The sequence below is a fragment of the Mercenaria mercenaria genome, chromosome 10, assembly GCF_021730395.1.
Source record: "Mercenaria mercenaria strain notata chromosome 10, MADL_Memer_1, whole genome shotgun sequence".
NCBI classification, from domain to species: Eukaryota; Metazoa; Mollusca; class Bivalvia; order Venerida; family Veneridae; genus Mercenaria; species Mercenaria mercenaria.
Genome location: NC_069370.1, coordinates 39,859,081 through 39,882,470, shown reverse-complemented (window position 1 = coordinate 39,882,470; position 23,390 = coordinate 39,859,081). Strand labels below are relative to the sequence as shown.

At 36.7% G+C, this 23,390-nt stretch overlaps 1 protein-coding gene across 2 annotated transcripts; it reads right to left on the bottom strand.

Moving 5' to 3' along the window:
- Positions 1-394: 394 nt before the first annotated feature.
- Positions 395-14,632, bottom strand: LOC123560378 (uncharacterized). Of its 2 annotated transcripts, none has more exons than XM_045352575.2 (4): positions 14,580-14,632; positions 11,076-11,453; positions 10,157-10,280; positions 395-968 (listed from the first exon to the last, which is right to left on the bottom strand). In XM_045352575.2, the coding sequence occupies exons 1-3, from the start codon at positions 14,615-14,617 to the stop codon at positions 10,262-10,264; spliced, it is 435 nt and encodes a 144-aa protein (XP_045208510.2). In that variant the 5' UTR covers positions 14,618-14,632; the 3' UTR covers positions 395-968; positions 10,157-10,261. The 2 variants fall into 2 exon arrangements, with proteins under 2 accessions (XP_045208510.2, XP_053372710.1); XM_053516735.1 differs by lacking the exon at positions 395-968 and adding an exon at positions 1,665-1,777.
- Positions 14,633-23,390: the final 8,758 nt, after the last annotated feature.

The following is a 23,390-nucleotide window of genomic DNA, read 5'->3' as shown; positions in this document are numbered from 1 at the left end:
ACCAAGTTACCTCCTTATTCATCTATCTAGGAAACTACTTGTTATTTATCCCTCCAATCTACCAATGTGTTGATGGCTGATCCAGCTAACTAGGCTTCCTGCTAATCTTTCTTCAGGATACTATTGTGTTGATGGCTAATCTATCCGACCAAGCTGACTTGGTTGACGGGTGATCCTCCCATCCAGGATACTACTGTGTTGATGGCTAATCTATCCGACCAAGCTGACATGGTTGACGGGTGATCCTCCCATCCAGGATACAACTGTGTTGATGGCTAATCTATCCGACCAAGCTGACTTGGTTGACGGCTGATCCTCCCATCCAGGTAGTGAGCTAATCTCGCAGCGCTTGTTGGGCGCCTCCATCATATCGCGTGCTAATCTATCGCAAGCTGACTTGGTTGACGGGTGATCCTCCCATCCAGGATACTACTGCGTTGATGGCTAATCTATCCGACCAAGCTGACTTGGTTGACGGGTGATCCTCCCATCCAGGATACTACTGCGTTGATGGCTAATCTATCCGACCAAGCTGATTTGGTTGATAACTGATCCTTCCAACCAGGATGCTACTGCGTTGATGGCTAATCTATCCAGCTAAGCTACACTATTGTGTTAGCTGCTTATCCAACAACCAGGTTCCTGCTGTGTCGACAGTTTATCTATCCTGCCTTGTTACCACTGTGTTGATGGACAATCGATCGAACCAGGCCTTTGCTGTACGTGCTGATTTAATCTATAACACCAAGTTACCACTGTTTTGATGGCTGATCTATCTCCTGCAAACTACCACTGCTTTAATTGTTGATTCATCTAACTGGACTAACACTGTATTGATGGATAATCTTTCCCGCCAGCTACCATTGTGTTGACGGCTGATCCATCCAACCAGGTAACTGCTGCATTTCAGGCTGATACATCCAACCAGGCTTATACTGCATTGATGGCTAGCTACCTCAACTTGCTGCCTGAAGTGAAATATATGATATTTCCGGTTAACACCACTTTCAGTCAGTAAAACAGTCTGGCAAATCCTTATTTAAATTTAAAATTAACAAGTGACCGAGGATGCGATGGCAATACAGAAGTCCCCTACCGGTGGAAAACTTTGTTAGTGTTCATCCCTTGTGGTTGTTCGCAACAGTACGTGTTACGACTTAAAATGCTTCAAGGCATTTAGGAGCTAAGAAAAAACCTATTTTTACTTAAATTTCAATAATGACCTTGACCTAAAAGCATAGATCATGTATGTACTGTAGGTTTTTTTTCCCTTAAGAACATACTATATACTAAATGTGTGCGGACATGCAATAATTTGCTTATTTTTTGCCTTGAGCTTCAACTGATTATCACTTCCGGTGTAAGTTCCGGACATGCGCAGAAGACTGCTCCAGCTCTGCAATGAGCAACAAAGGTTTTCTTATGCACCTATTAATTTTTCATTACTTCCGGCAAAACATCATAACAACAATAACTATTAACATATGTTATTGTTTTTGTTTACTCTTTACGACATGTTTTCGTCAAACGAGTTTCTATTCGGTCAGACAGGTTGTCCTGGGTTGTCTGACCGAATGTCAGACAAGTCTTGAAACTCTTTCGCCATGACGGGTCATCTACTTACCGCAGGCAATTATCTTATGAAGTTAAACAATTGTAGAATAAAGTGTTCTTTAGTTATTGAACTGTTTTCAGTCTCTAGATCACTGTGACCTTGACCTTTGGCCTACCAGACCCCAAAACAATAGGGATCTTCAACTGACCACAGGCAACCATCCTATAAAGTATGAAGTTTCACAAATGTAAGCCAAAGTGTTCTTTAGTTATTGAGCAGAACCCATTTTCTGTCATTCAGCTTTTAACAATCAGTGACCCTCGCTAGAATGAGTGGTCCTCGGAAACCTGAGATACTCTTACGTCAAGGACTGGGAATAACATCAATGAATATGGTATTTTTCCATATATAATTTAAGTCACATGTGCTTTTGGAATACATGTATACATTAACAAAACACAGATAATCATGCATTTAACTGTCACAGAATACTAACAGTTTACTCCAGCTAGCATAAATACACGAAAGTGATGGCCGGAATAGGTTACGAAAACTTACTTCTTGGTTCTTTTTAGTTATTCCTTATTTTTACAGATACGACATATCAACCTTCAGCAGTACTTTAACAACTGAAATTAATGAGTCCAACAGGTCTCACATGTTTCAAAATGAGTCCGTGCGAAAAAGAATGGGTCCTGAGAAACTCTGCCTAAAATTCTTTTAAGTTTTCAGCATGAGATGGTATTAAAGCATGAAAAAAAAACTGTATGTTTCAAATTTTCAGTAAACCTTCATTTTAATATGGATAACATTCACTGCATTCACATTCTTGCATACCAGAGAGATTTAAACCATGGTTCGATCCCTAGCTGAAAATTTTGCTGATATTTCTAGTTTGGTTACATTACAGGTAAAAGGTTTCAGCCAATCAGTGACATTTTAAAACAGACCTCTGGGAACCTAAAATCAAAATCATCTGCGAATTGTGTCTTATTCAATAATGACGCTGCATTATATGGAATATTATTATTTCTCGAGGTAAATTTCTAAATTTTCTATTTGAGGAATAAATCTTTATAAAACGCCATCATGCAGTACCGTCTCAATTCATTTTGTTGTGCAAAATATGAATTTGAAATGACGGCAATTTTCATTTCTTCAACTTTGATTTTGATCTGCTGTAAACATGCATCAACTGATGACATTTTTTAAAGTGTGCATACTCTGTAGACAAGCAGATTTTAATGTTAACAGCCTTATATTTGGGAAAAAAAAACAAAACAATTAACACCAAACCACAGAAAGAAAGGGTTGTTTAAAATGAACAAGAGTGGCAGACTGTCACAAAATACGCCCGTCATCAAACTTAGGGCCATAATCCTAGAGTGCTTGGGGCAATTTGGCTGGTTATCAAACTTAGCCGAGATATTATGCCCACAAACTTTGTCAGCAAGTTCGGTGAAGATCGGATGAAAACTGTTCGACTTAGAGAGCGGACAAGGCTAAATCTGCAGTTTGGTGAAGATCGGATGAAAACTGTTTGACTTAGAGGGTGGACAAGGCTAAATTTGCAGATTTCGAGTAATTTAAGGGCCATAACTCAAGAGTGCCTGGGGCGATTTTGCTGGTTATCGAAATTGGCCAAGATATTATGCCTACAAACATTGTCAGCAAGTTTGGTGAAGATCAGATGAAAACTGTTCGAGTTAGAGAGTTGACAAGGCTAAATTTGCCGTTTTTCGAGTAATTCAAGGTCCATAATCCAAGAGTGCCTAGGGCGATTTGGCTGGTTATTGAACTTGGCCGAGATATTGTGCCCACAAACATTGTCACCAAGATTGGTGAAGATCGGATGAAAACTGTTTGACTTAGAGGGTGGACAAGGCTAAATTTGCAGATTTTCAGTAATTTAAGGGCCATAACCCAAGAGTGCATAAGGCGATTTTGCTGGTTATCGAGCTTGACTGAGGTATTATGCCCACAAACATTGTCACCAAGTTTGGTGAAGATCTGATGTAAACTGTTTGACTAAAGAGAGTGGACATGCTTTTGGACGCCGGACGCCCACCCACCACGGGTGTTCACATAATACGCCCCTGCTCTTTTAGAGACGGGCATATAAAAATGAACAACATATAAAACATGTATATTACTCTGTAAAACAATTGTCAGTATACTGATCATATATACACTGAATTGCGGAATAGGGCACTGCATAAAGGGGCCACACTTTTGCACAGTTCAACGCCTTTTAAAACTCACCATTTTCAAAGAACTGTTACGTCTTTGTTTTGATGCATTTGCAATATTGTCCCAGTGCTGAAATTTCACATAACTAGGTGGAACATAGTTTTCAGCAATTGTTTATTTTTGTAAAGATCTTTACAAATGACATTCATTTTTAAAGACGGACAACTTTTATAGAATATTTTAAGTATCCATCTTATGGGACAGTATGGCAGAACATGTAATGGTCAGGTAGATTGTTGGTAAAGATGTTGTTCATTAACCAAATATTTCTGTGTTCTGAGGGGAAAATATCAACTTTTTTAATCCAGTGGTCACCTGGGCTCCTAACTTTTCAAATTTAGGGGTTCAGTACAATGTTTAGGGGCCCAGCATATTGAAAGTGTTTTTTAACCCTACAATGGCAAAGAAAATTGGTTTAAAAATCTAAAATACAAACTGAAACTTCTCTCATATACCGTTAAACCTTAATCACATGGCAATATTTTTTTTACAGTCCAATTAACCATAACTCAGCAAAACACTGATTGGCCCAGCAATAATTACAAGTGTGCATGCCCACCAAATAAAGGAAAGCAATAAATCAGAGGTTTGTCTAGGGATTCTGGGTTTAACATCTTTTTCAAAAAATTTTCAGTCATATAAACGATGGTGTCTACTTGTAGCAGTGAGCACAATTATGCCCAACTTCAAAGTGCTGCCTCGATCACTGGAATATCACACCATAGACACATGACATGATACCCTACCCAGTCAAGTTACACAGACACCAGGCAGAGTCCTAGCACTATCCTCGTAATGCTGATGCAAAGCAAGGAAGCTTAGTAGCTAGTACCATTTTTTATGTCTTTGGTATGATGCAGCCAGAGATTGAACCCACTACCTCCCGCACTCGAAGCAAGTGCTCTACCACTAGGCTACATAAGCAGTCCAACTGCATTAATGATATTTCATAATGTTATATTCTCCTGTCTTTGTCATTTTTACACACATTTAGAGCCCTTGAGAAATTGAAATGTTCTCTTAACTTTGCCCATTAATACGATTTATCAAATGAACTGAGATTAACCGGTGTACACCCCTAATTTGTTGAAAAAGATGCTAAACCCAAACACACTCATACACCCCTAATGAGAGGTAATGAAATGTGAAACACCGCTCAAGTTAACTAAACACCAGACTCGGTTTGATTGAGTCTGTTCATGAGAGGTAATGAAATGTGCAGCACCTCTCAAGCCCACAATAACACAAGCCAATTTACAGTCTTCATTTACTACCATTATGTTACTACCCAACCATAACCCCTTATACTTGCATACTCAGAATATACTACAACTATGAATGTTGATCAATCTCTTCTTCTGGATTGTCAATTTTAGAGTAATAATACATGAACACAGAAGAAAAACTAACTTTTTTTACCGTATATTTTGGAAGTATCTCACTGCCTTCATCAGCGATGGTGTACTAATTGACAAAATGAAAAAATGTGGTGTTATATACTACTCAAAATGTGAAAATTGTGAACAAGACTATGTGGGTGAAACTGGAAGAACTTTAGACATTCGCATGAAAGAGCATATGGCTAGATCCAACTCGGCCAATTTATTATATGAACATTGTCAGCAAACTGGACATTATTTCAAACCAGAGAACACAGAGGTCATAACATCTGAGGACCATCACATCAAACGACATGTCAAAGAGGCTATTAACATCAAACAAAGGCGACCATTGCTCAACCGGGACGAGGGGCTGGAGTTACCTCCAGTTTACAGCACTCTCATTTGGTCACATGACCTTCTATCGTCACGTGATTATAGGTTAATACACGACAGAGCCGGGCCGGGAGGTGATAATCGGCCCGGAAAATGAATAATGGCCCAAGGATTATCACCTCCCGGCCAGGCTCTAGCGTGTATTAATATCTTTAATACATATGTTTTGTTGCACTACTCAAGGGGAGTAGAACCACAACTCCTGTCGCTAGACTTCAATGGCTAAATAGTTTGGGGTACTTTCGTCTCAAAATTTGCGTTTATTCTTGCACATTTAGACAAATTAGATCTACAGAATTTCTTGTCGGTAAGGAGCTAATTAGATCTAAATTCGTAATGTATCTATCAAACTCATTAAATGGTTCGCCATTCTAAAATGTGGAGCAACACATAATTTGAGCCAGTTCAAGAAAAAAAACTGCAATTATATTATCAATAGCTAGATATCTAGATCTCGATCTCTTGCACTTCCGGTGATATTTCGTTAAAGTGAGGATCACGAACGACAACTCTGCTCAGAGATTGATCTAGATCTATGTTTGTGAAAAGCAGTCATGACCTTATCACTGAAAAGAAACCCGCAACTTTGTCGAACTGGTGCGAATCATGCTGTTTTACAACGCATACTCGAACACTGTTGAAACTCGAAACTCTGGCTCCAAAGTAAATATGTGCATGTCCTGTTTTATTACTTATTTTAAGCCAAGAATTGTAATTCTGCGATAAACCACGGTTTACCGTGTAGACCAGTGACAGACCATTATGACGTCCATGATGATGTTTTATGTTGCTACTGGTTTCACGCTCACGTGTTCACCGGGCGGATTCTGAGTTTATGAGGCCCGGGCCGATAAGTGATAATCAGTGCACGAAAGCAATAACCTACTGAAAACACATTCATTTTTGTTACTATAGTAACATATATATTAATGCAAATTAGTACACCATCGCTGATGAAGGCAGTGAGATACTGCCGAAATATACGGTAAAAAAAGTTAGTTTTTCTTCTGTGTTCATGGATTATTACTCTAAAAAAGAATATACTAATTATTCTAAACTAAACAGCCTCCAACCTCCCCTAGCTTACAGCCGTCTGTACCACCCTCTATTAGTACTGCTAAATACAAACTCCCTAATTATTCTTAACTAAACAGCCTCCAACCTCCCTTACAGCCGTCCATACCACCCTCTATTAGTACTGCTAAATACAAACTCCCTAATTATTCTAAACTGAACAGCCTCCGACCTCCCCTTATAGCCATCCGTACCTCCCTCTATTAGTACTGCTAAATACAAACTCCCTAATTATTCTAAACTAAACGGCCTCCGACCTCCCCTTACAGCCGTCCGTACCACCCTCTATTTAGTACTGCTAAATACTAATTCCCTAATTATTCTAAACTAAACGGCCTCCGACCTCCCCTTACATCCGTCTGTACCACCCTCTATTAGTACTGCTAACTAACTCCCTAATTCTTTTAAACTTAACGGCCTCCGACCTCCCCTTACAGCCGTCCGTACCACCCTCTAATAGTACTGCTAAATACTAACTCCCTAATTATTCTAAACTAAACGGCCTCCGACCTCCCCTTACAGCCATCCGAACCACCCTCTTTTTAGTACTGCTAAATACTAACTCCCTAATTATTCTAAACTAAACGGCCTCCGACCTCCCCTTACATCTGTCCATACCACCCTCTATCAGTACTGCTAAATACTAACTCCCTAATTATCCTAAACTAAATGGCCTCCGACCTCCACTTACATCAGTCCGTACCACCCTCTTATAGTACTGCTAAACACTAACTCCCTAATTATCCTAAACTAAACGGCCTCCGACCTCCCCTTACATCCGTCCGTACCACCCTCTAATAGTACTGCTAAATACTAACTCCCTAATTATTCTAAACTAAACGGCCTCCGACCTCCCCTTACAGACGTATCTACCACCCTCTATTTAGTACTGCTAAATACTAACTCCCTAATTATTCTAAACTAAAAGGCCTCCGACATCCCCTTACATCCGTCTGTACCACCCTCTATTAGTAGTGCTAACTAACTCCCTAATATTTCTAAACAAAACGGCCTCCGACCTCCCCTTACAGCCATCTGTACCACCCTCTAATAGTACTGCTAAATACTAACTCCATAATTATTCTAAACTAAACGACCTCCGACCTCCCCTTACAGCCATCGGTACCACCCTCTTTTAGTAAGTACTGCTAACTAACTCCCTAATTATTCTAAACTAAACGGCCTCCGACCTCCCCTTAAGCCGTCCGTACCACCCTCTATTAATTACTACCGCTAATTACTAACTCCCTTCATGCTATTCTCCTATTATTTATGTATTACTTTACTGCATGAAGGAAAACAAAGCCTCTAAAAGTCTAAACCATTATATAACAATACTTTCAAGAGTCAATTTGTCATGAACCTGCCAGAACAAAAACGCCTTACATATTTTTCCAATCTTCTTTATTACCAAAAATTAAATCAATGTAACACAAAAAATAAGTCCAAAGTAATCTACAACTACATTTTTTTTGTATTTTTTGTAATTTTTGTTGTCTTTTTTTGTCTTTTTTTATTTTTAAAACTTTTTATGTGTTTTTTTTTTTCACTTTTTTCTGTCATGCATCTACTTTACTATCTACATCCAGAAATGCTGTAAGTAACTACTACAAGTAAAAAGACTAGAAACAAATAAGAAACAGAATACTGGTAAAATGTGACCATAAACCTGCAATTCATCATGCAAACAATACTAAAATCTACCTCACTACAATGGAATATGTAAAACTGAACACAAACCCCAGAAACTAGAAAACAAATTAAAATCACAACAGCACAGGAAGTAGGCAAATTGTCTAGTAAGAGAAAAACAGGAGTGCAATCATGAGCTTATATTGCTCACCTCAATACATGTACAAGTTGGTTACTCATAGCTGAAATAATATGTAAAGTGTAAAATATAGCAATATTTACTAAATCAAGGACCATAACTCTGGCTGCTGCTGTAATCTGGCTCATTTACAAATTAACCAAAATCTTGTGAGCATATATATGTGGTGTAAGTTTTGTGATGATTGGTGAGATATAGCAATATTCACTAAGATCTGATCAAGATCTTTAATTCTCTTATTTTATAAAAACACATGCAGTCTTGCCCATTACTAAATGGGTTTGTGACCTTTTGAGTCGACCATATACATTTAATGTGAGTGTTAAAAAAGTGACATATAACAATTTTGACCAATATATAATATTCAAGGACCATAACCCTGGTTCTGATGGAACAAGTTTGCCAATTATCAAACTGACTGAAATAATTACATCCAACAATTATTACAAACTCTGTAAGTTATTTAACAATATGAAAAAATATGCCAATTTTGACTGATTCAAGGGCAATAACTAAGGTGTTCATATTGTTAAACCTGGCTGAGGTCTTGGGCTGTCATCGATAGAAACGATATCGATGTATCAACGATTTTTTTTGGTCGATCGATTATCGATTCCCATTTTCAAAAATCGATATTTTACAGGGAGAAAAAACTACCCAAATAAACACTCAGACCCTAAAAAACATCTTAAGTTCACAAAGTTGTTTATTTGGATGAATGCAAAAAAGGTGTGAAGGCAAAATAAAAATGAAAGATGTTATTAATTTTTATGTATTTCTTTTATTTCATAAATACAAATACAACACAGTCAAACAGAAATATGGAAAGTAGGCAATAAAACTTAAAATAGCATTTACAGGAAGGTATATAGTATTATATGAACAAATAGGTCGTTAATCTAACTTAATAATCAATATATCGATGTATCGTCGATATTTGTCTTCTGATATATCGGTATCGTCGATACGCCTAAGACCCAATCAATGACAGCCCTACTGAGGTCTCATGTGCTTACATTTGGTGCAAGTTTTGTCACAAATAAACAAAATGAAATATAGTCCTCTTTACTTAATCAAGACCCATATTCCTGTGTTTTGTTAAATTCAATCAATTCCATTATAAATGTAACTTGTGACCTTATAATGCAGTTTATGCAAATTTCATTAAGATTCGTAAAATTTAATGTCTTGTATAACAGTTATATAGTGCTAAGTACCGTGCTTTACAATATGAAATATGGTAATTTTTTACTAATTCAAGGGTCATAACTCTGGTATTACAGAAGCAAATAGTTATATATAATCACCAGGGTTAGTGCCAAGAAGATATTGCTCAAGAAAATGTGGTTTCCAATGTGTTAACAGTAAAACTATCGACAGCCGGACAACGATAGACAAAGAGTGATCACAAAAGCTCACCATTCAGCAATTTGTACACTGATGAAGTAAGCTAATAAGCAAGTGAGTAAGGGAAACAGCTACACAATGAAATGAAACACACTGCTAAAGCTCAGTACTAGGCATAACAAGAGACAACCAATCAAATGGCTCTTAGGTTATTATTCACCAGTTCTAAAGATATTAAAAAATGAGAAATACACTTAAATCTAATGACTACACTAAAACACCTACAGCATTTCTAAAGTTCTGCACAAAATCTAATAAAAGTACCTTCGAAAGTTTGGATGATTTCTATTGATGTGTATATTTGGACTGGCCTGTGTGGGAACATACTTCTGCTTTTTAGCCGGTGGGGAAACATCTGCTTGGTCCTCCCTACCTCGCTTTCTGCTCCCTGAAATTTATTTATACCATGCTCAATATTATTTCTAAAAACTATATTAAAGCAACTGATACTCTCAAACAATACTCAATTGTTCAATAACTAATAAACTTATTGTACATATACCTAGGGTAAATATAAAATAATTGTTTACAGCAACAATTTTGACTACCGTATTTTGGTGTGTATAGGTCGCGGTAATATATAGTCCGCATCTAATTTTTGCTCTGGAAATGATCGGAAAATTTAACTTCTAGCGTATTAGTCGCAGTTAAATTTCGGATTTTTTCCCCAGCAATATTTAATATTTACCAGGAAAAAAGTTTTTTCCAGAAACAATTGCCACTAAAGATCCAAATTTTCATGATTTCCCCAAGTCTCAGTTTACATCTCAAGATATTTACTCTAACATGCTGTTATTAAGCAAGTTTTATCAGTTTTTTTCTCTGATCATGCAAAAAATGTAAAAATTCAACACTGTCAAGTAGACATATCCATCTGAAAGAGAACACATTATTTTTACATGGTAATTTTTAAGTGAGCACCTTTGTCACTGTTGTCCCTTGACAGATTTCTGGACAACAGGCCAAAGTCAAAGTATTTTTCTGCCTCTAAACGCCATTCCTCCATCTGCCATATCATCTCCTCACTTAAGCTAACAAATGAAAGTATAATTATGTATTAAAGAATGAAAATAAATATTTATTGTATAAAAACTGAAAATGTAGCAACAACATTATAGAAAATTCACAGACAGGTTACTAGGATCAATAAAAGAATATACATATAATACTTAAATATACTTACAAGGTACCGTATAACTCAGGAAACACTGGCTCACTGAGCTGCTGAATAAGCGGGTCTTCAATATCTGGAAGAAGCGATACTGGCTCTCTCAATGGAGTCAATGCTCGGACTCTCTGAGTGTCCAGGGACTCTCTCCCACTACTACAAGTCATAGGAGTGTAAGAATCCCTGTCACTTGGTCTAGATCTAGAAATATTTCTTGATCTTGACCACCTAGGACTAGGGCTCCTATGTCTAGAATAGTGGCAGCTGTCCCTGGAACACCTAGATCTGGACCTTGAGCGCCTGGCAGACCATCTGGGACTTGGGCTTCTATGTCTATAATGGTGGTAGTTGTCCCTTGAATGCCTAGATCTGGACCTAGAGCGTCTGGTAGATCTGAAATAAGCAGGAACATTAAATAATTATCTTAAATACGTCAATGTAATATTATTAATACAATTATAGCAATAGTATACATCATCCTTAAGAAATCCAATTGCTTGAATTTCAACATAGGGTCTCTTAGACTCCAGCAGTTTTGCATTTATTGTGTATTTATATACCTTTTATGTGCTACCTTCTTCAAATTGAACATTACTGTTATCAATGAATCAATTTGTTACAGTAACAAATCTCTGTAAATCTATAGTATAGATACTTGTCAGACATATTAATGATATTTTCCAAATTCTTTCCAAAATACCTAAATTTGTCGGAAAAATGCAAAAAGGCATCAGTTTACAATATGTTTAAATTATGACCATGACAAATTTATTTTTCCACCAGTTTTCAATTTTGTTCACATTAATTTTCTAAAATGCACATCTTCATACTAGAATTTTAAGAGGCAGGGTGTGCTTGCTAAAATCACTTGAATAAATTGTAACAATAATGATATATGAAAATACTATATATTAATCTATTAAATAAACAGAAAAATTAAGTAAAATGGGGGGGGGTGGGGGGTGGTGTAGTCAATAAAGAGTATTTATTGTATGTGCGTATGCAGGTGTTCCTTGTCTGTAATTCAGGAAAAATTATTAGTATAAATACTATTATGCATATGGTCTCATATGAAACTACAGATGGGTGTTGAGCAAAGCATATGCGGCCGCCCGCTGACTGGAAGTTGGTGAATATATGGTAGATTGGTTGGTGTAGGTGTGTCTGAAAGATCTTCTCTCCTTACTATGACGGTAAAATTTATACCATTGACCAAAGACTGCACAATTTACTCCATTCATTGCTGTGGTATATACACTCCAGGGACAGAAAATACGAAACGTATTGAGAATGAGATTGAGAGTAACGTAAGAGGACATATTTCAGTGACTGACCTTCTGAAAATCTGCTGCCATTTCTAAGTGCAATAAATTAGGCAACTAATTATAGTAGGGTTGTTAATAATAACATTTCAACTTTCGATACGCTCAAAGAAAATATTGTGCTGACAATGACAGTTTGGTGGCGTTGTTATTTCCTATGGTAACTCCAATTATGAGACATTTTTCTTATTACTTTTTTATGCTCTCAGATTCAGAGATCTAGCTCTTTGGTTATAAGAAACATTTTGATTTGTTTCTGTTTTGATGCAAATGTCATCTTGTTTTCTGTCTGATTTTTATGCAGACAGAACAGTCCAACAATTACTTTTAGGGAATATACAGATCTGAAATCCATGATTAGCTTAATTATATCTTTTAACCAGAAATTATAGCTAATCTGAAAAATGACAACAAACTTTCGCTTCTGATACTCAACGGTTGACATGAGGTGTTTCCATATTTTATCAAATGAGATAAACAGCATCTTGTTGAATAATACCACACAGTATGTTTGAATATTACCAACAAATGTGCATATAATGCCCATTCTTCAAAACCCACCCCCTTATGATTTATAGAATTTTTATGCGGCATAACCAGTATAACTGTCTTGCTCTGTACTTTATTTATGAAAAAGGCCGTACAATTGTTTTTACTTGGTTTGTTGTTCAGTTTGTCAAAGTCAACATTGACAAAAGGCCAGTTACTGCTCTATTTTACATCATCTGAATTGGGGAAAGACTACACTATAGTAATCCATAAATGAGAAGAATTTATCTAATTCTCCCAGTGGTATTCTTAGGGTCATTGAAACTGGTACAGTGCTTTTGGGTATAGCGGATAGCTAACTAATTTTTCCTCCATTCCAATTCAAAGAAATAAAAAAATAACACAAAAAGCAAACATTTAAAATGTATGTCAGAATGTCTGTCTGCATGCCAGTAACAGAATGATATGAAAATTTATACAATAATTCAAGTCTAAAAATAAAATTTATCAACCTATCCTCTATACCCTAAAATAGGCTATACCCTAAAGCACTGTAGTGGTACCTCGAGGCACAGGAGCCTGAAATTCTATCTATAGTGCTCCAAATTGGCTAAATATAAAAATGACCCCTCCTATTCTTTTTTTATATATACAGGAGGCGTCATTTTTATATTTAGCCATTTTGGAGCATTATAGATAGAATTTCAGGCTCCTGTGGTCGAGGATAGAAATTCCCACCAATTTGTGACCAAACTTTCGAAAGTTATAATTAACTTTCTATCACACAAAATAAATCACACTACAGTACTGCATTACCTGAGAATAAATACTAACAAAATAAAATTTCATTTGAAATTTAGAAATCAAAAGCTGTTGCTAACAAAACAGATTCCATCCGTGATGAGAGTTTATTATTTGTGCCGCCATTACGCGTTGCTATGAAGCAGAGTTGCTGCGCGTGAACTGTATTGTCTTTTAACCAATCAGACAACAGCTATTGTTCCCACCGCGGAATGATACATAAACGAGTCCCTCACAGATGGGCTCCATATATTTTTTTTTCAGTTAGGAATGCACAGAAAAAAACAGCCATTAAGTATTTAGTAGTATTAGTTGGCCAGACAATAGGTTAATCCATTGAGTGATGCAATTTAATAACAGTTAACCAACTTCTTGGCAACAGAGAGGACAGCCTACCTACTAACCTAGTCAAAAAATAGCAAAGAATAAATCAATTTATCCATCGTTTGCTTTCGAAAATTCCATTGTTTATTTATTAACTTTTTAACTGTATTAAATCATAATATATATAAATTTATATTTTAGTTCAAGTGCATGTTCGCGTTACAGCTTCAAGAAAGTTTTTTGGCGGTATTTTTTTTTTAAATTCTTGCCTTGTTCTTGCCAACTTTATTTTTGAATTTTGTAGCTATACGATAGCAATATTGGTGGCAGTTTGAATCCAAAATTTTCTGCATTTTTATTCTGAAACTGCCTATATGTTAAAACAATGTAGAAAAGTAAAGTTTATTAAAAGTCTCTTTTCAGTCAATCACACCCCGCCCACTCTGAACTGATGACGAAAATTAAAACGTTTATTTCAATATTTGCACAGAATACACAGGAAAATTGAATCAAAACCAGAGTGTATATTGATACTTGTACAAAAATGCATAGTTTTAGAAATATTTTATAAGAAAACACTCACGAGTATTCTGAATATCTGCGATTTCTAGAGTAAGTCATTTTGTCACAGCTTGCTTGCAGTGGCATTGATCTCGTTTTGCCAGAACTTGACGACGGGGGTTTATATAGTATCCAGGGGGGTAGGCCAACCAATCAGCGTCGAGTATCCAATTGACCAATCAGAAACGCATATTCAAATTTTCGCGGGAATTAAACTTGTGTTTTTGAAATTATGTAAAACAGCTTTTTTTTCTTTTTAAAATCAAGATTTTTTTAAAACTTTTTTTCAAAACATTCTTCTGTTGATTACCTTTATTGAAGACACTGCATGACCTTGATCGTCCTTTCTTCAGCTTAAGATAGAGATAAATATTGTTCATTTTCTTCAAATTGTCAGCTGTTATTTATCAAATTAATGGAAAAAGACATTTTCTTTAGTTTTTATGCTAGAGCGGGTGTGGGTATTTCCGAACAGTTAAGCAATAATGTTGAATGTTCGAAAATACCCACTTATATTGCCATTTAAAAACAACTTGTTTATAGAGTGATTCCAGCTGATTTAGCGTGTATAATTCCGAACTATATAAGTATACAGATATTGTCAGTATAGTGTATTGAAGATATTACCTATTGGACGTGTATTTCCGAACAGAGGGGGTAATTCCGAACAACAGGGGGGCTAATTCCGAACAGTTCCAACTTCTTAAAAACAGAATGTTTGTTTGTTTACAATGATAAACAAAGACATTCTTTACGGTATTACTTGCATTTTTAACAAAGAAACTTTATAAAACAAAACATATAACTGGAATTTACAGAGCATCTGTATCTAAACCTAAATTTGCAGAAGCACAGCACAACATCTGTGACAACTTTCTACATGATTAATGTCCGAAACATTTAATATGGTATTAACACCCTTATACATGATGGAGTGTGCAGTGTTAAAAATGTTTTAGAATCTGTGTTTAAATTAACAGTATTTGCATTCAAACGGAAGTTCGTCTGTATAGCCCAATAATTCATCTGCCACACATTTAGGGTGAAATCTGCATCCACAATTGATGCATGTAGGGTTTTTTCACATGCATAGCAGTAACGTGGACCTTGTCGTGCAGGGTTGTCTTGGCACGCAAAATTTGCTTGCAACTCTTGACAAGCTCATGCTATGGCTACATGAGTCGCCGCCTCCTCTACCAGAGTCGGATCATATTGCACATGTTTAAAACAAGCCAATATGAATGAAAAGAAGTTGAACTCATTTTACAAAGTAGTAGATTTATTTATTTGTTACTGTATCTTTTTTTATATATATATTTATTTATCAACTTATTTATTTATTTATAATCTAGCTCTAGTTATTTGCTTCAAATATAGTACAAGTCTTTATATATACTTATTTTGGATAAACTGTTCCTCATACATTGATTGTTTGGAATTAGCCTCACATTAATTAACAAGTGTGTCTAATTCCGAACGGCTTCTTTGATCTTTCAACGTTTTCCATAATGAGAAATGCAGTTAACTCCCTTCCCACGGGACACTTGTGATGTAAGAATTCCATCAAAACATTGTCAGCGGTAAAAACCAATACTTTTAGATCCTTACATACTACTTACATCAAAATACGAAAACAGGTAAGAACGACATGCATGCAAGCTGTCGTATAAATTCTAGTCTGTTATTTTGAAAAGGTGCGCGACAAAACTTTGCATTCATTGCAATATGATATGGAATTCGTTGTTATCATGTATGTGACGCCGTGGATTAGATTGGTGCCTTTCAAGAATACGAAAATGTCATTGGAAAAATGTGTTCGGAATTACCCCCCTGTTCGGGATTACCCACACCCGCTCTATATTTGATGATGCTGTTGAATGTATGTTTGATGAAAAATTATCTCTACTTGATGCAAATTTTCTAAAATCAACACTGGTAAACTTGCAAAATAGTTCGTTGATGTTGTGCTTCTATCTTCTAGAAAACACATTTAATAGAATCTAGACTCGTAGGTGCCGAAATTCGAAATAGCTGATTCAAATGATAAAAAAAAAGTAACTGGATAAAATAACAAACTGCCATCCTAGATCTATCACAATATAGAACCTACGAGCATCATGTGCAGCAAATAAATTTTGACATGAAAAATAGCTCTACTATTTTAATTCATTTTAGCCACCGTGTCTATTTTCGAAATTTTGGCTCAATTCAGCGGCCATAACTGGGGAAATACTTAAACCAACACTGGCTGGCTATCAATCTTGGCCTATTTAAAATTGCATAGAGATAGAATCTACACATTCTGTATCAGTTGGTGGGGATAAAATACTAGATCTAGTACAATCTAGTCCCTTATTGATAGTAAATAGCCAATTTTCACAATTTTGAGAAATTCAGGGGCCATTACTCAGGGGAAACTAATTCGATCTGGCCAATAAATTATTATTGACCTTGGTCAAGATTTTATGGTGATATACACAGTCGGTATAAATCTGCTTTAGTTCCTGGAAAAAAACTCTGATAATTTAGTAGAGACTGTACATAAATAATTTCAGGATTTTGTGTAATCTAAGGGCCGTAAATCTAGAGACTGGTAGATCTACTGGTAATCACTTTTGGTCCAGATAGATATATTATACTCACATAAACATTCTGACCAAGTTTGGTGAACATTGAATAAAAACTGCTCAAGTCACAGACAGTACATGTTTTGTACAGACGCTGTCCAGGGCCTGCCCGAAGGCGTTCCCTTTATACATTCTGTTTGACAGATCTATTTATAAAGAACAATTAATTATAGATATGAGTCCCTTTGTAAGTTTTTATTTGCCACTCTATCTCATACTCTTAATGTTGTCAGACGTTGTCTCATATTTATAATCATAAAGGCACATATTAACAAGTAGTGTTAAGAAAGCTGCAGTCGAAGTTCTCTTTTTAAGGAACTTTTGTATTCATGACATTAGTGTAGGCAGTCCATTTGGAAGCACATGCATAAGTATGCATTTTGGCCAATCGGTTATATCATAAAGATTTAATAGTTTTCCAGCCCAGGAATCTTTAGATTAACTAAATAGTAATCATCTGAGATTAATAAAGACAGGAGTTTTTTTTTACTTTATCTAGACTTAAAAGGCAATAAAGTTAAACAGCACACTCAATTTAAAAGCTTAAAATTCTGTTTGAAAAAAAGAACGTCAGTGGAGTCATACCTATGTGTTACATGCAAACAAGAGAGCCAACCTGTCACAATATATGCAATACCACAGCACATTAATTTTGAATTCTAAGACACTCTTCATATTGCATTTGTAATTTTACCTGTTTCGAGGCCCGTTTAATGCTTATCACTTGCCAGGAAACCATTTCCAGTCTCCAGATCAATGTGACCTTGATCCTTTACCTATACTGACTCAAGAAAACAATAGGAATCATCTTCAAGCGGTTTCATATCAGTTGGATGGAAACTGTAGCGAACAGTTAATATTTCAATGCCAATACTCGCATGTCCACTTCATGTTAATGATATACCAAGTTTCATTTTATTTGGATGAAAACTGTAAAAGAAGTAAGTAGTATTACGGAATCATAGCCAGAAAGGGAATAATTATTTGTTAGAGGGGCCTGGCGAGTTCATGTTATTGCTGTGTAGAAAGTGTGTGAAAATCCCGAAGCCCAAACTGTAGGGATAGGAATTGATCTTAAATTATCAACCTGTAAATACACCCGAGGCTGAGTTGGTATGCACCATCTAAAATTTGCTTACAGATTCTTACAATTGTAAATTTGAAATAAATGTTTAATTATGATTAAACTGCTGAATAAATCCTGAAGTTTCTTCAAAATTGGAAAAACCCGGTCAAAAATTAGGTCACATAATAGAAAAACACACTAGAGGCCACTTTTTATGCCCCCCCCCCCCCCCCACACACACCCTCCTCTCCCTCCCGCTTTCGAAGAAGCGGGTATATTGGTTTACATCTGTCGGTCGGTATTGAACGGTTTCCGCATAATAACTTGAGAACCACTTGACCCAGAACCTTCAAACTTAGTAGCATGTTAGGGCTTATCAAGTAGATGATACCTATAGTTATTGGGGTCAATAGATCAAAGGTCAGTGTCACAGACCTGAACCCTGAAAACGGTTTTCGTCCAACAAATTAAGAACCACTTGACCCAAAACCTTTAAACTTGAAAGCATGACGTGGCTTTTAAAGTAGATGACCCCTATAGTATTTTTTGTGACCACCAGGTCAAAGGTCAAGGTCACAGGGGCTGGAACCTTAAAATAGTTTAACCCCTATCACTTGAGAACAACCTGACCCAGAACCTTCAAACGTGATAGCATGATGGGGCTTATAAAGAAAATGACCTCCTATTGTTTTTGGGGTCAGTACCGGTAAGTCAAAGGTCACGGTAACAGGAGCCGGAACATTGAAAACGGATTATGACCGATAACTTTAGAACTACTTGACCCAGAACCATCAAACCCGGTAACATGATTGGGCTTATAAAGTAGATGCATATGATCCTTATTATGTTTAGGGCCAGTGGGCCACAGGTCAAGGTCTCAGGGGCCTGAACCTTGAAAACAATTTCCACTCAATAAACCGAGAACCATTTGACCTAGAACCTTCAAACTTGGAAGCATTATTGGGCTGACCCGAATAGTTTTGTAATCAATAGGTCAAAGGTCAAGATCACAGGGGCTGGAATCTTATAAACAGTATCCACCCAATAACTTATTAACCACTTTACCCGGAACCTTCAAACTTGATAGCATGATTGGGCTTGTAAAGTTGATTACCCCTATTGTGTTTGGGGTCAGTCTGTCAAAGGTCAAGGTCACAGGACACAGAAACATGAAAACGGTTTTCTCCCAATGACTCTAGAACCACTTGATATAGAACTTTCAAACATGGTAGCATGATTGAGCTTTTAAAGAAGATGACCTGTCAGTAGGTTAAAGGTCAAGGTCACAGGAGCCTGAACCTTTAAAGCAGTTTCTGCTCAATAACTTGAGAACCACTTGACAGTATGATTGGGTTTATAAAGTAGATGATCCCTATTGTTTGGGGGTCAATAGTTCAAAAGGTCATGGTCACAGGGACCTGAACATTGAAAACGGTTTCCCCTCAATAAAGAATTGAACCATTTGACCCAGAACCTTTCAGACTTGATAGTATGATTGGGCCAGTGAAGTAGATGACCTCATTACTAAGTCAAAGGTCAAGGTCACAGGGGCCTGAACCTTGAAAATAGTTTCCACTGGCTTGATGAAGTAGATTACCCCAATTGTTTGGGTGTTAGTAGGTCAACGGTCAAGTTCATAGTGATCATAGTGAAATTGGGACAGGCCGTCATGGGAGGGTGGGGGATATGTGTTTTACAAACAGCTCTTGTCCACTTGATCTTTGTGGGAATATTTGTATGTATTTGTCTTTATAAAATTTAGGACAAGATCAAAACTGGTTTACCTGAGTTCAAAAACTAGGTCACTAAAGTATGCACCACCTTTTAAGTTAACTTCGTTTATGAGTTAGGTTGTCCAAAAGAAAACATTTCTTTTTTATATTCCATACATCAGTATCTCTAGAGTCTAGTAGACCTTTTGTAAGGTTTTTTTCAGTTAATTTCATATGTAGACAAATATTTTGACAATGTTTTATGTAAATCAGGTAAATCATATAAACAATGTTTTTCAATGATTTGACCTTGTGACCTCAAGTAACCCACTTTTGAACTTGACCTAGATTCCTTACAAACGAAGAATTTGACAAAGATTTATGATGATCGGGCTGGAAAGTGGCTTCTACAGTGATATTTAAACAGTCGATCTTCAAATAATTTGACACAATGACCTATTTTTTTCCAAAGTGACCCAGTTACAAATTTAAAGATCCTAGATTTTAAACAGACAAATATTCCTATCAAATCTCAAGAAGATCAGTTAGAAAATGTGTTACTAATACTTTTCAAATACGAGTATAAGTACCAGTCGATCACGTCGATTATGTTATACTTTCTGGGTAGGCTGCAGCGTGAACAAGAGAAGGGATAAATATTATGTATCAATTCAGGAGGATACTTGCATTATTGCATCATTAAATTCCATTCAGTTAACTGATTTAAGTTCCAAAGAACGTGTTAAATTTCGCAATAGAAAACACAAAAAGAATGAATCTGTCTCTGATTGTGAATATGCATTATGAAGGATAAGCAAAAAAGCATTTCCTGGTACATGTACTGCCCTAGAGTAATGATTTATACACCATATATTCATGGTTCAGGTATCTTTGAATTGTAGAAACATGTACAGTTTTAAGTTTTAGTATCAAACTGCTGCGGGCAAAGAAGTTACTTCTGCAGTCCAATAGGGTCACCTACAAGTTATAAGGGAGACAACTCAGCCATTAAATGAAAACATAGTTTCTCCAGTTTCGTCCCTTAGATAAATGAATATGAAAACTGCTACACTTTTTACTTGACTGTGTTGTTACGACGAATGCATTTTAACTTCCAGGTGCGTAACTGGGCATACGCCGATACACCTGTGCGTACAATTAAATTCGACACCGGGGTAAAGAAAAAGTATGAAAAAATGCAATAAAATGTAAAGCCTGAAGGGAGTTAGGCCGCTATTTCAAGTTCTTCGTTTAACAATACACATGTATATCATCTGCATGAGATTTATCAAATTCGTTTCTAAAACAGATTTATTTCTTCCTGCAATTACCTTTGAAAAGGGAAGTGTATATTCTTTGCAAGCATAATGCAGCGCAAATACAGCCAGAGCCACACATCGCCAATAGGCCCGCCTTAAATAGAAACACAGACACACACATGCACGCACCCACACAAACAAGACAGTGATGACAAAAAGAATACTTTTGACACCGCCTAGGAACGGGCAGTGGCAACAAATTCGATATTTTTCTTCATTCTAAATTATATAAAGAAACAATTTTATTGATGAAAGTTCGCCGGGTGCTTCTCCTTGCATTATTTTATCACGGACAGTCACCCGGGTAGAAAAACGACTTTCTGTAAGCCAGCTGGATTGTTTCTTCGTTTAAAGAATTCAACGCCCCGAGTGAGGTTCGAACCCACATCTGTGAGGTGCAAGTGATTCAAAGTTAGCGACCTTAACCATTCGGCCATAGATGCCCCGAGTAAAACATTGGTATTCAAGCATGCAAAGGGAGAACAAAAAAAAGCGCTTGATATATTTATAACGTCAATATCGATGTGCAATTCAATCTAGATCAGGATACCGAAATACTAAAGCAATCTACGCGGTTTGAATTTTCGTTTGCAAAAATTAGATGTGGTTTACATTTTCTTGGAAAAGTTTACTTTCGTGTGAAAAAGATATATCAATGGTTATTTGATAAAACCGGATACATTCGCAACTTATGGGTAGACGCATTTATACAAAAACTGTCAAAATGCGGATGCAGAAGTCATGCATGAAAATTAAACATTACGATGATTTCAAAAACGATAACAACAAAAACTAGAATACCCTTACACAATCAAATCGAGACTCTCTCTCTCTCTCACCTACCCCATACTCGCATCATAACTGTTTGGTTCATGCTGGTCGTCTGTCTGGCGTACAGTTCAAAATCATCCAGGTACGCCCCTGACTTCCATCCTTGTATGGAAGATTGAAAGTTATCAGCCGAAATTGAAATTATCTGCAATATTTGACCCTTATGTGAGCTCTTGACATTATTTCCTACGGGCTGGGTCTTCTGTGGGAAACATAAACTTTTGTGTGCTTTAATGTCACACTGATATTATAAGTCTTCTGGTGATTTTGTTTACGGAGGAGGACCAAAGTTCCACTTTGGGCATAAATTCAGGCTTTGGTGGACACCTGATTAAACTACAGGTTACTAGTGGCTTCCTCACAATGTCCTGAAAGAATTGTATGCCCCATAATGATTTATGTGTGCACCAATTTATTTGAAAAACTATCTACACTAAAATCTATGATTGGCAGTTGTAACGGAATGACGGAATTTGGATGATGCTCAGTCCACAAAGCTGGTTTCAGCTTGTATCCAGTGAAAAGTGTCTGTGCTGTATCAGTGACAAGGGACTTCTCAAAATGTTGGCAATATCAATTTTCTTTTTGTAGGCACCAGGGTAGAACCACCGGCCTTCCCTAAGCCAGCTGGTTGGCCCTCTCACATGAAGAATTCTATGCCACGAGGGGCAAGTGATTCAAATTCAGCGACCTAAACCACTCGGCCAAGGAGGCCTCAATATTTTGTTTGCTAGCTTTATTATGAACAAAAGGGCCTGTTTGATTGTTCATTACTTTTAATAACTGCCTTTATACTGGTTTAAGTTTATCTGATCGCTTGGCGCTCAGCATTAAGAGGATAGTGCTAGGACTGGTCAGCCCGGTGTCAATATAATGTGGGTGGGGTATCATGCCACGTGTCTACGGCGTGATATTCCAGTGAGGAAGCACTACAAAGTTGGGCATTGTGCTCACTGCTACAAATAGACACCGTCGTTTATATGACTGAACAATAGTTGAAAAAGACGTTAAACCCGAACACGCACACACATACAACACAAGTTTATCTGGAGAGTTAATGGCAGTGTGCCGTGCAGCAGAACCATTTGAACAGGAGAGTCCCTTGCTATGATGCTAAAGACCAAGTTTCATGAAAACCCCTTATACACTATAGACAGGAATAAATGATTTAGTAAAAAAAAAAGCACTACTGTCAACCACCTGAGCACCAGTATACCCTGACCCATCGGTTTTTGTGCGCTACAAATGAGAAAAGAAACAAAACACAATGGTTTTATT